The sequence below is a fragment of the Brassica rapa genome, chromosome A05 (genome assembly GCF_000309985.2).
Source record: "Brassica rapa cultivar Chiifu-401-42 chromosome A05, CAAS_Brap_v3.01, whole genome shotgun sequence".
Lineage (NCBI taxonomy): Eukaryota > Viridiplantae > Streptophyta > Magnoliopsida > Brassicales > Brassicaceae > Brassica > Brassica rapa.
The window spans coordinates 3155864-3169592 of NC_024799.2; the positions used below are offsets into that span (position 1 = coordinate 3155864).

A 13729-nucleotide genomic window follows, 5' to 3' on the forward strand; every position below is an offset into this window, starting at 1 on the left:
TATCATAATTTATAATTATTCTCTATAATAGATAAAACAGTGTCAAAAAGATAGTTGTAGCTGAAGATGCAGTAATTACTCAAGACTAAACCAAAATCAACACCTAAACCTAAGAACTAACCCTACAATATCATAGCAAACCAAAGTTAAAACACAAAACTTATTTGGGATAGTAGGACTGGACCGTGACGGCGTCGCCATCAAAACCCAAAAAGAAGATTTTTATTATTACTTTCGTGTACAATTTTCACTTTTGAGATTAATTTTTGAAAAAATTGAAAAAGAGAGAAGCTTTAAAAGGTTTCAACTCTCTTCATCCTCCCCACACCGTTGTTTGAGATATTCTCCGTCTCAGCAAAAATATAAATATTCTCTTGAAAACACATCTCTTTCTCTCTGTTCCTTTCCTTTCAGAAGCTAAGCATCTCTTTCTTTTCTTTTTTCTTTATAATTTTTTTTAGCCCGATCTCTTCTGCAAAGATTCTCTCTTTTCATATATGTTTTTATTCTCTAATAACAATTAATGACTTATAACTTCATCTTCTTCCCTCTTCCTTCTTCTTCCTCCTTCTTTGCTTCTCTCTAGGGCTGTCGTTTTCTCTTCACTCACACGTTTACAAAGATATATAACACACGTGTGGGACATTTTTCATCCTCATATGGATTCTTCTTCCTCGTCCTCATCTTCTTCTTCATACGGTGTTGCTCATGTTAGCCATATCTCAAATCCTTGTATCTTTGGTGCGTTTTCTTTTCTTTCCAAAATATTTTCCCATGCACCGTGTTTAGAAACTTTTTTTTTTTTGATAAGTATGTGAATTTCATTAAGCAAATAATGATACTTGACGTTTAGAAACTGGCTAACCTAATAACGTTTTTTCATAAATAGGGGAAGCTGGGTCATCATCTTCATCAACATACAGAGATAAGAAATGGAACTTGATGAAATGGGTGAGTAAGCTTTTCAAGAGTGGCTCTAGTGGTGGTGGTGGTGGTGGGGGTGCTCGCACAAATCATCATCCTCCTCAGTTTCAAGAGGACGAGAACATGGTCTTTCCTCTACATCCTTCCTCTTTGGTAAATATTTTCTTAAAATATAAATTGAATAACTAATCGTTAAGTTTAATTAATATTTTCGTTCTTTTTTCTTTCTTTTTAGACCTGCACATATACTATAGACACGTGATTTATAATATTAAAGTAATAAGCAAAAGACGTGTGAATATTACTACTGTTTTTTTTTCATTGTTTCTCATTTTATTGAATATCACGGGTCTTGTGTACATTCTGTGACATTGTCACGTCCATGAAACTAATAATTATTTGGTACATTTGTTACCTAATTGTTGTCATGAGTCTCATTGGCTTTTAATGCTTAAACTGAGATGATGTTACAATGTGACGACAAAGTTAGGTAGAAAGAGGTTCATATGTCGGTTCAATTAGGACACTTTATTGTATCCGACCAATATTAGTATTAGCAATAGTTATGGGTTATGAGTTAGTTTGATATACGTATCAAAATTTTGGTTAGATTTCTGTAATATAATTAGTGTATTATATATTATGGAATTTAATACTACTATATTAATACTAAAGTAAAATTAGTAACTAATAAGTATTTTAATTTTATTTTCAATTTAATATGACTTACCTATCTCATTGGGTTAAGGAATATAATTCTCAATCCATGAAATAAAAAATGAACACAAATCACCCATTACATGATGGAAGAGTTGGATTAGATTTGAGGTGGCCTACTTTGATACCCATAAGCACTACTAACGATATTTAGTCACCCAACTAGAATCTCTAAAAGATGAAATCGATATATATATATGGGGGACAATTGTTTTTTTACATACTGTATGTTAAAGTATTTCAGATCAATATATATTTTTACTGATGATGTCATGATAAACGAGCTAATTTACATTTTTTGGATGTTCGCGTTAACGAACCAGGACGATCGTTCGAGAGGTGCACGGGACAAAGAAGAACTCGATCGTGCAATGTCACGTTCTCTAGCTGACGATAGGAGGCGGCCACATGGTATCTCTTGTTTTACATTTATGAATACATAATAAACTAGAGAAAATCAGAATGAACTAAAACATTATTTCTTTAGCTTAGAGACTGAATTATTTTATCTGGACAGGATATGGTTGGTCTATGGATAACAATTCAGATTTTCCAAGGCCTTTTCACGGTGGATTGAATCCATCATCTTTCATTCCACCATATGAACCTTCCTATCAATTCAGACGAAGACAAAGGTACAACAAAACACATTCTTGAATAAATTTATATCTTCAAACTATTAAAAATTACTATTAAAATGGTGTTTGTTAAGTTTCATGAACTTTTAACTGAAAATTAATTAGCAATAAGTAGATCGGTACAAGTCTTTCATATAATATTCTTGTTCTATCGCAATTTTCAATGTGGGAGTTTATAGTCTTATATAGTATTATTCACGTCCATTAATTTCTACTGATCCCAATAGTGTTTCTCTAATTTTTAGCAGAATATGTGGCGGTTGCAATCGCGATATCGGAATGGGGAACTACCTAGGATGCATGGGAACATTCTTTCATCCTGAATGCTTCTGTTGCCACTCTTGTCGTTACCCTATCACTGAGCATGAGGTATCTTTACATATATCCACACTTACCATAATACGTATGAATATGATATATACTTTTGTGTTCGAAGTCATGAGTACTAATTAAGTTTGCATGTTCTCGTCTCTCGCTTGGTTCAAAGTTCTCTCTGTCAGGAACAAAACCATATCACAAGATTTGTTTCAAAGAGCTTACTCATCCTAAATGCGAAGTTTGCCACCATTTTGTAAGAAACTATACAACCATATTATATAGATTCATGCACGTTTAAAATATTGGACTAACTTCATTCTACTCTGGTTAGATCCCAACCAATGATGCTGGCTTGATCGAGTATCGATGCCATCCGTTTTGGAATCAAAAGTATTGTCCCTCTCATGAGTACGATAAAACGGGCCGTTGTTGTAGCTGCGAACGTTTGGAGGTAGTCAAATATTTAATAATGAAATATTTCTTCTTGATTATTGATAAGTCTATACAAATCAATACCGTTTTTTTCTATGTTGTGACCATGAAGTCATGGGACGTGAGATATTACACGTTAGAAGATGGGAGAAGTTTATGTTTAGAATGCATGGAAACTGCGATAACTGATACTGGAGATTGTCAACCACTTTACCACTCGATACGAGACTATTACGAAGGAATGTACATGAAACTTGAGCAACAAATACCTATGCTTCTTGTTCAACGAGAAGCTCTCAATGACGCTATCGTCGGAGAAAAAAACGTAATCAATGATCTTTAAACTTATACATAACATTTCTCGTTGAGTTTCTCTCAAATTACATTAAACTTCCTTTGTTTTTCTTTTCCCATAGGGATACCATCACATGCCAGAGACAAGGGGTTTATGTTTGTCTGAAGAGCAGACAGTCACAAGTGTAAGTCTTTTCAAATTTTGTTAAAAAACTTAATATCTGATTCTAAATAGTAATTTGTTCTGTTTTATTCTTTCATGTTTGGTTCTTCAAAGGTTCTTAAAAGGCCGAGACTTGGCGCTCACCGTCTTGTTGGTATGAGAACTCAGCCACGAAAGCTTACACGAAAATGTGAAGTCACTGCGATTCTCGTTCTTTACGGCCTCCCAAGGTACTTAGATATTACTTGCTCAGCTCTCAGATTCGCTTTTGAACCATTGCATGGTCGATAAAGATGGCAAATGATACTAAAGTAATGATGATTTGGTGGTTGAAGATTACTCACCGGAGCAATTCTCGCCCACGAGCTGATGCATGGATGGCTAAGGCTCAAAGGTACTTACTATACTCTCCATCCATTTCTATTCTTAACCAAAAGAGTGAGAATCTTGGTTTGGTTTGGTTCGGTTCGGTTTGAAATCGGATCAGTTTAGATAAAATGAATAATTACGTAATTAATATAAAATTTATGTAATATGCTTCATATAGTTGTAATATATAATACAATATTTTAATATTTACTAGATTGTGGTTTATTATCTTTCATTTCATTCCTTTACAATATAATTGGTTTTGTTTATATTTTAGTTCCTCTTTTTGGTTTAAATAAAGTAATCCAACTGACTCGTTTATAAGCATTTGGAAACGTTTCTACAAAAGAAAAGCATCTTAACTCGTTTTAATTTATTGATTTCATTAGGGTATAGGAACCTTAACCCTGAGGTAGAGGAAGGTATCTGCCAAGTCCTCTCTTACATGTGGCTTGAATCCGAAGTTCTCTCAGATCCTCTTTCAAGAAACGTGCCCTCAACGTCATCATCAGGCGCCACTTCATCATCATCATCCTCGTTTTCTAATAAGAAAGGAGGGAAATCAAACGTGGAGAAGAAGCTTGGTGAGTTCTTTAAGCATCAGATAGCACACGACGCATCTCCAGCTTATGGAGGAGGTTTCAGAGCAGCAAATGCAGCGGTTTCTAAGTACGGTCTGCATCGTACACTCGATCATATCCGCTACACTGGAACTTTTCCTTTGTGAATTTACCAATGACGTCCTTTGTTATGTTTCTTTTATCTTTTACTATATGGTCTTTGATTTGGATTGGATGGATCACACAAAAAGGGTTTGTTTTTAACTTTTTATAGAAACTCGGAACTGACTTTGTCTCCCCTTGGATTTTGAATGGGAGGATTTGTTGTTTGGAGGTTTCATAAGAACGATTATTGGATAATAATAATAACAAAAAAAAATCAATTAGTTTCCTGCAAGCAATTTATGTTAAAGACAAATTATGAATAATATTGTTGTGATTTAATTTCAATGTATCGAAATATGTCATAAAAATCAAAAGATACTCTATCCTCATAAAAAAAAATGATATTCAAAAAATCTCTCCACAAATGAAATTAAAGAAAAATGTAGAACTCAATTATACTTTTTGTTCCGAGTACAAAGCTCACTCTTACCATTTCTCCCTCTTTACACCACCTGCTCTCAATCTCTATGCTTAACACAATTGCTAATGTTTTCTTTCCCCGCGAGGGTTTGTATAATTTCATCTTGCAGCGAATCTACGCCTCCTTCCCTTAACCGGCATCGAACCGGAACTAATCGGTGCAATGCCCCAATTCGGTTCATCTTCCTCATCGCTTGCTTCATATGACCGCCACCTCAATACGCCACTGTTGTTTCTGCTCTCAGGCCAAGACATTGTTGTTGTCCTTCAATCTACCATTCATGAAATATAAAGATTAAGAGTGGACATAAGAACTGAACCCAAAGTCCTCAAACCGGGTTCTTATGCAAACCAAACGACAACACAATAGTTTATAAAAAGGAGAGAGGAACTGTACCTTGAAGACATGTCCATTGGATCAACCAAAGACATGAGTTCTATGTCTGGTTGCATCCTAGTGCCAAAGAAAGTGGATTCCGGTCTCTGTGCAAACCCATTGAGATGATTGCTGCTACGTTTCACTGTTACAGGATTGTTCGCTGTTGCACGGCTGAGATAAGGAGAGCTCATGTTGTTGTTCTTCATAAATCTATCAACATTTGTTTCTGGGGAGGTTTCTTCAGTCCTTTTTCCTTTGAGCTGACTGTTTCCACGAGCTCTATTAAGATCTTTGAACTGAGTGGACCCTTCACACAAACTTCAGAGTCTTGATTATGCTTCCAACTTCATTCATACGTCCTCTATCTGGTAGGTAGATATCAGAGAGTGAATGTTAAAAAGCCCTTTACAGTTTTCACTTTTTAGTGCAATGCATGTGAGTGGAGAAAAGGCCAAAAGGTGCACATTAGTTGAATGATAGAGAGAACCTGTCTAGCGTCGTCTTTACTAATAAAATATCTGCAAGAATAATGATGTAAACCATCTTTTAATAACCATATATGTTCCACTAAATAATTAGTTCAAATTTGGCGGGAATAAAAGGTTTAGAAGTAGAGACGATAAAAGCATTGGGCGAGACTACTTAGAGTAGATATGTACCTGGGCTGGGCAATCGCCCGTTTAGTTAGTTCGGTTTCTCTTTTTCCGGTTTGGTAAATGGTTTTGGTTTAGTATGAAAATTTGTTTGTCATAATTCGGTGATGATACGATTTTACTGAAACTTTTGTTTGGTTTTAAAAAACATAAACTCCGATTTCAAATGAAATTTAGTATAGTTTGGTTGGTTCTGTTTTTTTGGTTGAACCCGAAATTAAAGAAGAAAATGTATACACAGAAGCACCAACCGATCGGCCAATCAAACCGAAGCCATAGTTCTGAAAAATTCTCGCAGATTGGTTTTCTTCCATCCTAACCGAATTAAAATCAAACTCATCAATTCTGGTTTTTCATTCGGTTTAGACTAAATGTCCAGGCCTAATTATCTAGTTATCAAGTGAAGGGGAAAACTTAGTAAAAGTGGTATATTCGTATATCCACACGTCTATTCTTGTAATTGGTTTTATTTATAATTAATTAATTTTCGGATAAAAAATACAAAACAAATTTAAAATATTATTTTAAGAAATTTATCATCATTAGTACCTGACGCTTAGGGGGTGTATTTAATGTAAAGTTTGACTTGATTTAATTTTTAATGAGATTTTAAATAATTTCAATGAATTGAATAGTAAAAAGTGATTTTATTAAACAACTCAAAAATATCACATAAAACCATGAAATTTTAATTTTATTTTTTTTTTACTAAGAAACTCCACCCAAACACTTTAAACCACTTGAAAACGTTAAAACTTTACAACTTAAAATATTTTCAAAAACAATAGATTAGAGTATTTTATGAAATGTCAAATTCAATAATAATGAGTTTTAAATGAATTTTTAAAATTTGTGTTTGAATAAAAGTAAATTTCTCATTTTTATTTAGCAAAAACAGCAATGACTCCTCAAGAACCATATTGTTATTTAGATTATGAGTCTACTTCGTCCTCTTTGCCGTCCATTTTGTAATTACTTGTTGGTTTTGACATCTCAAATCAATACACTTGAATGATTTAACGGTCAAATTCTCCAGCTCACCTATCTCCCCAAACAAAAAGTAAATCTATACTAATACTCTTTCGGTTTCATTAAGATAGAAGTTTTAGAAAAAAAATTGTTTCACAAAGATAAATTTTTTATGTTTTCTGTACAAAAATTACAAATTTCAATAAAATTAATTAGATTTATTGAAAGATTATTGGTTAAAAAATATTGGAATTTGATAATTTAAAAAAAATGATGCATGATTAATGTGTTCTTTTAATATGTGTATAAACATCGAAGTATTTATGTTTTTTTTTAAAAGGAAGGAGTACTTTATTTGTTTAAAAAGAATAATATCAATTCTATGAACAACCATATATCAGTGTCTACATCAATTTTTGCAATAAATAACTTATTTTAACCAAGTATTATATGATAATGATTTCTCTAACTTTTCTTCCTCTATCTGCGTCTTATCACCACATACATACTTTTGAAAAACCAAAACATATGTCGGCCAAATTCATTACCGAAAAGGTTGTAGATACTAAGAATCTGTGTAGTTAATTTCTGTTTGGAAAAGAGATGGATATACTACTTTTTATTGTTTGCATGATCGCTCAGACGCAAATCAACTCAAAGCAATAAAAGATAGTCGTCTCTCGCACAAACTTTCGGGTTCTCACCTAACTTCGGGTGCTAAACTTTATTAGGGCAAACAAATTCAAAAGAAACGCTTACTATAAGGCATAAGCCATTGATTTGTTCAGTTTTTATAAATTAACATTTCGTATTATTGTAGCTATTACCTAGAGGATGCATTTGAGATGAGTATTATTTGTTTTTGGGAAATAGTCTCTTTGAACGTGACTGCACTAAACTTTTTTGGACGCTCGTGACTCGTGACGGGATTACATTGGCTGTGAAATATAATGATTAATGCTGCTACTGTGATACACCAATGGAGTTTGTCCAAGTGTAGCATGTTCTGTAAGAGGTTTATATACTCCATCACCTTATCTCATTCTTCTCTTCTTCTTTTTTTTTGTTGTTGGTCGAATGAAATATCTTATCTATCTAAAATGAGTAATGTTTATAAATCACAGCGAAAATGTGTTTTTATTATGGCCAGTCGATGCCCATAAAACATAGTATTAAAAATAAATTTTGAAAGTAATCATTTTGAGTATTTAAATAGCATGTCTTTTGTAACAGTTAAAGTAAGGGTTAAGCCGTTTAGTTTGTACATCTCTCTGGTACCTTAAGAGCCAAATTAACTAAAATATTTTTCTAAGTAATAAAACTGACATTTTTCTAAGTATTGATTTGTAATCATATTTTTCGTGCCTGGTTAGGATTCTCGTGTCCACAAATTTTAATTTCATCAGCATGTGAGTTTTGACGGTTCTTCCTTTATTATCAATTTATTTCATGGAGTATATGTTTTATTTTGGTATATCCACATATTATATATATGTATGCGACAACTGGTGTAGAGAAACCGTTGGTTTCAAGCGTTATATGATCATATGCTAAAAGCTGGGAGATATATGTGACGAAACTTAGAAGAATATATGAATAATTGACAAGTGGTTGGACCCATTTTGAAAGACTTTTTGTTATATAAATCATAATTTTGGCTCTTATTTCGCTATAAGAGATAAGACAAAATTGACCAGCTCCTTGTAATCACTGGAAATGTAATTATATATGAAATGATTCGATTTACACATAATATTCCTACACTATAAATCGAGGACACATTCCACCATTTTTTGTGTTTGAGTTAATATTATCACAGTATATATGATATATAATCGTTAAACTTCAGTTTTAACCATAATTAATTGCTGTAAACTCATTCTCTAACGAAGATCATATTTGATCATTCTATCACAAATATGTTTGTTTGTTTGCTAAGTTCTATCTACCAAAAAAAAAGTTCTATCTACCACAAACTTTGCATTGCTACGTTATCTTTGTTTTTTTGGGGTAGTAGCGTGAGCCTCTCTAGCTCTAATTACTACGTAGAGCCGTGAAGTTTGTTTTTTGGGTAAATACCGAGTCTTCAAGTTTGGAACCTGTCTATCTATAGCTCCATGTTCGACTCTCTACATGTGCCCCAACTAGATACGTGTCCTAGTTTTACAAGTGTGTTTACTTTCTCTCTCGTGAATTAAATCCATACAGGTCAATTGAAATTGGATTGTACCCACAAAAACATTGTAGCCATATATTCTTGTCATGACCAGTGGCGGAGCCAGCATAGAACCATGGTGGTCATATGACCCATGTGAACTTTGATTTGTTAAAAAAATTCTTTGTATTTTGTAAAGAAAATTTTGATGAAATTGGTTTAGTGACCCATACAAGATACACTTATATTAAATTGACCCATGTGAAAGAATTTTCTCCCTCCGCCACTGGTCATGACAATGTCCTTCTCCTTTTAGTGGTTATCCTAATAACTTAAAAGAATATGCGCTTTCTCAACCGACTATTTTGGACGAGATTCATTTGAACATCACCCGTGATAATATTTTTAAAAATTGAACAGAACCCATAAGATTTTTGAGGCGATATAATGTTTTGTTCGAATATATGACTACGTTCGATTTATGTATGTGTTGTATATATAATCAAAGGTCGTAAAGATAAAAGGTCCACTACAATATTTGTGCCTTCTCAATTTTGTATTGACGCCATATATCATTTCATCGGTCTGCATTTCAATCTCATCCTACTATATATTGGAAAACACATACGTGGATTAGTTTCATGCAATAAAGAAAAAAAATTGTACTAGTTATTAGACATTAACATCACTTCGTATCATTTACCAAAAATGCTAACAAATAAAAGTTCCATTTCCGACCATTTTGAAACCTTTTTGTCCACGTAATTATGCAAAACTACCAAAGGCTTTTCTATCTTTCACCGCACACTTACGGGTTATCAAAAAAAAATATCACATAACCCAAAAAAAAAATATCACATAACCTATACCAGTTTTAATTTATAATCAAAGAGCATTCGTTTACGAATCATGCTTCTCCAATATAAAATGTATTCATTACTTACTACTTCTTCGTCATTTTGTATACCTAAATAATTAAAATCGCATCTTTCTTTTACAATGTTATATGCTTATATACACATGTGCTGCTGTTGCTGTGTATGCATACTTGAGTCTAAATGTGAATGTCTAATAATTATCCCTGAAAATGATATGTCGTTGGTTACAAATGAGATTATTAGTTCAAATTTACTAAAATTTAAACACAGAAAATTACAAAATGAAATCTTATTATTTGAATAAAATATTGGAGTTGGTGGACCTAAACGCTAAGAAGAGTGCACATGCACATATGACCAATGATTCCCCACAAACAATCAGACATCTGAGACCCTAATCGCATCAAACCACGTGCCTCTCTTCCGTTGCATTTGTTTTATTTGTTTCGTATTCTCCATTAACGAGAAGCCTAACGATCGAATATGAAAATTACAGAAAGTAAAACTTAGAAATTGAAAGAAATTAGTAAAATTGAGAGGGAAATTCAATTCGTTAAGATAACTGTTGGAACTTGGAACAATGGCTTCGAGGCTTTGACTGAGAGGGAAATTCAATTCGCTAAGTTTTTGTAGCGCAAGCAAAAATAAAATCATTCACATTATGTTAGAAAATGTGAGATTTTATTTGCTACACATTTATTGAAAGCTCAATCACCAATGAAATATTTCAGTCTCATGCATTTTTATCCCATCAAATGCGATTGTTTAAATCACATATGTAATTTACATCGTATTGTTTTTTATGAATGAGTTATATTGAAATTAACCGGTGTACTACATGGGAAGCATATTGTTTTATTTCCAGTCATAACATTTTTTTTTTTGAACACCCAGTCATCTATATTATACTAAAAACAGAATAACAAACCCTATGAGATATGTCACCTAGGATCAGAAAATCAGCCACTAATATTGCAGCAATCATCCATGTCATCTCTCTATAATATTGATTTGAGCTTCGTGTTTTGTATTGGGTTTCTATTTTAACTTTTCTTATTTTGTTTTGGGCTTCTTCTCCTTACGTCGACTCATTCTCTCTTCTCTCTTTGATGATTCCGCCGTTCTTCTTTCACCTTTAGCCTTCCACCTCTTCCATTACTCTTCTCTCCAAATCCGTTTCATCACATACCTTCATCGCCTCCTCCGCGACTGCTAAACCAAACGGGAAGTCCACCGCTTTTGTTCCCTGAGACAGTGAAGAAAACGATCTCGACTCTCTTCTTCTGCGGTAACAACGATTCAGTGGCACATTACTTTCAATCGCCCATGATGAGGTCATTCAGACATTCCCACGACCTTCTGTTCAATTTATCTTCACCTTCTTCTACATCACAAGGGACACAATTTTGTTATAAGGTCACCACACAAATACTCTTTTGTTAGTCGAGATACAAAACAGAAGCCAAAATCATAATTAAGTCAAATCAACAAGGAACCCAACTTCAACCCTCTACATACGTTCATGATGACAACAAGAAACTACTCTTCAATTGGCTCCATACACTCCGTAATCACCTTCTTCTTCTTCTTTTTTTTGTTCATGCAGGATTATGAGATTTTTAAGATTTCATTGATACTTACTTTGATTTGTTTATTGAAGGATCTGAAGAAGAAAAAATCATTGATGAAGTCAGGGAGATAAATGATCAGACTTTTAAATTTCACAAGATGGATGAAGAAGAAGAAGGTGATTAATTCTTTAGCCAAGTTCACCCATTTTTTAAAAAAGTAAGAGGAAAATCAAAATTAACTATCAGATTCCTGCAGTTTCCATTGAAGATGTACCAGATGTAAAAGAGGAGAGCTATGTGCTTGAGTTTCGCCTTAACCTTCTCCAAATGATTCATTGATTTAAGTTATTGGCCGTCCCATCCACTTATGACCACTCATATGATCAGTATAAAGGTTGAACTGTTGTGTTCCTTAGAAAAGGACTATATATGCATCTTTACTCCATGTTTTATAAAGGTGTCCTCAAACGTTGTAATCTGGCGGGTTTCATCTGAACCTCTGTTCGATTCTTGGATCTGACATCTGATCTTTTGTCGCTTTCCATGAGTAGAAGATGTTGCAGATGCGTACAAAGCCATCGAGTTGGAGCTTACATTGGCAATAGCGTATTTCAGCAATGGGTATGATTTTTTCATCAATTCTTTGTATCAAGGGGTGAAATATTTTTCTCGGTTTATTCATTTATCTGTTTTGAAGCAGAGAATGCTTATTATAATTTGTGATCTCAGGAAGAGGCTATCAAGCTACATGACCCGAAAAGGAGGTTGGATTGCTCAAGGGTTCTTCAATGAGTGAGATTTCTGAGCTGAAGAAGCAAACAAAGATATCGTATGAGAGGCAGCTTAACCGCATCACAGAGATGGTAATTTCTGTCATAAAATTGACTTCATTGTTAATTTCTGCTCTCCCTGAAGGTGCCATGGTATGTGGTTGTGCTTTATTTGTCAGTACATTTAAAGAATCAGTAGATTGCATTGTGTTGTTTATGTTATGTAATGGGTTTTTAGGCATCCCTTACTCTTTGCGGTGTTCCTTAAACATTGTTCATGAGCTAAAAGCCACGTTTGTTAGTTCATATTTAGTTTTTTTTTTTGTTTTTCTTTTACTGTTGTCCAGATTGAGACATAGCTGAGAGAAACGGCGAAGACGCTGGAGCGGAAGACTTGAAAAGCGGAAGAGAGCATATGATGTTCTGAAATGGTCAAGCGATGAGATTAAGAAGCTGAGAAAAAAATTGGAGAGGGCGAAAATAGACCAAAGGAGCTGCAAAAAAAACTGGGGAAATGCATCAATCTGCAATTGAGAATCAATTTATGTATTCTATGAGGTTCCATAAAAGAAAAGACTAAGATTTTTGAGAAGAGGCCAAAATTCTTAGTTTAGAGTTATTGTTGGTTTGTATGATTTAAATATCAAGTTCGGGTAGATTTGTGTAAAAACTTTGTTCTATAGTTTGGTTTGGGGTGGACAATGATATTATTTGTATGTGTAGATCAATTTTTGATTCAATTTTATTTCTATTATAAAACTGTTCAAGTTGGTATTATTATTATTATTTTTTTTGGCATGTTCAAGTTGGTATTATAATTCAATGATTAGTTGAGTCTGTTAAGTTGTGTTCAAAAAAAAAAAAATTGAGTCTGTTAAATTGATGACAAAAAGAAAGAACTCAGTGATTTTAAAGTCAAAATAAAGTTTAAACGAATTGTAAATTTTACAATTTATTTACACAAAACTAAAAAAAATGTATTTAAATCATAACTAGGTTTAGTTAGTTTTTACTCATCCTACTTATCATCCTATATATGATTTCCAGTAATAAGAAACAAAAATTGTGAGTTCAAATTATTTTAAATTTGTTAGACACAAATCGATGAATAAATACAAACAAATTTTAAAATATATACCAATTTAATAGTTTAAAATCGATTGTATTATATATTCACGAAATATGGTTATATATAAGTGTCAACTTTTTAAGTTAACTAAAAACTATATGAATACCCTGGGCGTAGCCCGGGAAAATCTCTAGTAACATTTAAAATGTCAAATTTGATCCATCTGAATCTATCACTAATGATCATTGGCTTCTTAAAAGGCCAATGAAATGTTTGATGTTTAAA

The 13729-nt window shown here is 33.1% G+C and overlaps 1 protein-coding gene and 1 long non-coding RNA gene across 5 annotated transcripts; one reads left to right on the top strand and one right to left on the bottom strand.

The window, feature by feature from the left end:
- The first annotated feature begins 407 nt into the window (after positions 1 to 407).
- On the top strand, positions 408 to 4812 carry LOC103867008 (protein DA1-related 2). 4 transcript variants are annotated; one of them, XM_009145032.3, is made up of 12 exons: positions 408 to 741; positions 890 to 1077; positions 1965 to 2052; positions 2159 to 2276; positions 2525 to 2648; positions 2767 to 2850; positions 2929 to 3048; positions 3142 to 3354; positions 3446 to 3508; positions 3601 to 3716; positions 3822 to 3880; positions 4245 to 4812. In XM_009145032.3, exons 1-12 carry the CDS (start codon positions 660 to 662, stop codon positions 4580 to 4582), a joined length of 1593 nt encoding a protein of 530 aa, XP_009143280.1. In that variant the 5' UTR covers positions 408 to 659; the 3' UTR covers positions 4583 to 4812. The 4 variants fall into 4 exon arrangements, with proteins under 4 accessions (XP_009143280.1, XP_009143281.1, XP_009143282.1 ...); XM_009145033.3 differs by having other exon boundaries at positions 2528 to 2648; XM_009145034.3 differs by having other exon boundaries at positions 890 to 1050.
- LOC103867009 lies at positions 4667 to 7117 on the bottom strand. Its single transcript, XR_632597.3, has 2 exons — positions 5398 to 7117; positions 4667 to 5272 (listed from the first exon to the last, which is right to left on the bottom strand). It is a non-coding gene; the product is annotated as an uncharacterized LOC103867009 (long non-coding RNA).
- Between the last annotated feature and the right edge of the window lie 6612 nt (positions 7118 to 13729).

Coding starts and splice junctions, on each gene's coding strand:
- LOC103867008 (XM_009145032.3), top strand. CDS start 660: ATGGATTCTTCTTCCTCGTCCTCATCTTCTTCTTCATACGGTGTTGCT. Junction 3,355..3,445: donor CTATCGTCGGAGAAAAAAAC/GTAATCAATGAT, acceptor CTTTTCCCATAG/GGATACCATCACATGCCAGA. Junction 3,881..4,244: donor TGGATGGCTAAGGCTCAAAG/GTACTTACTATA, acceptor TGATTTCATTAG/GGTATAGGAACCTTAACCCT.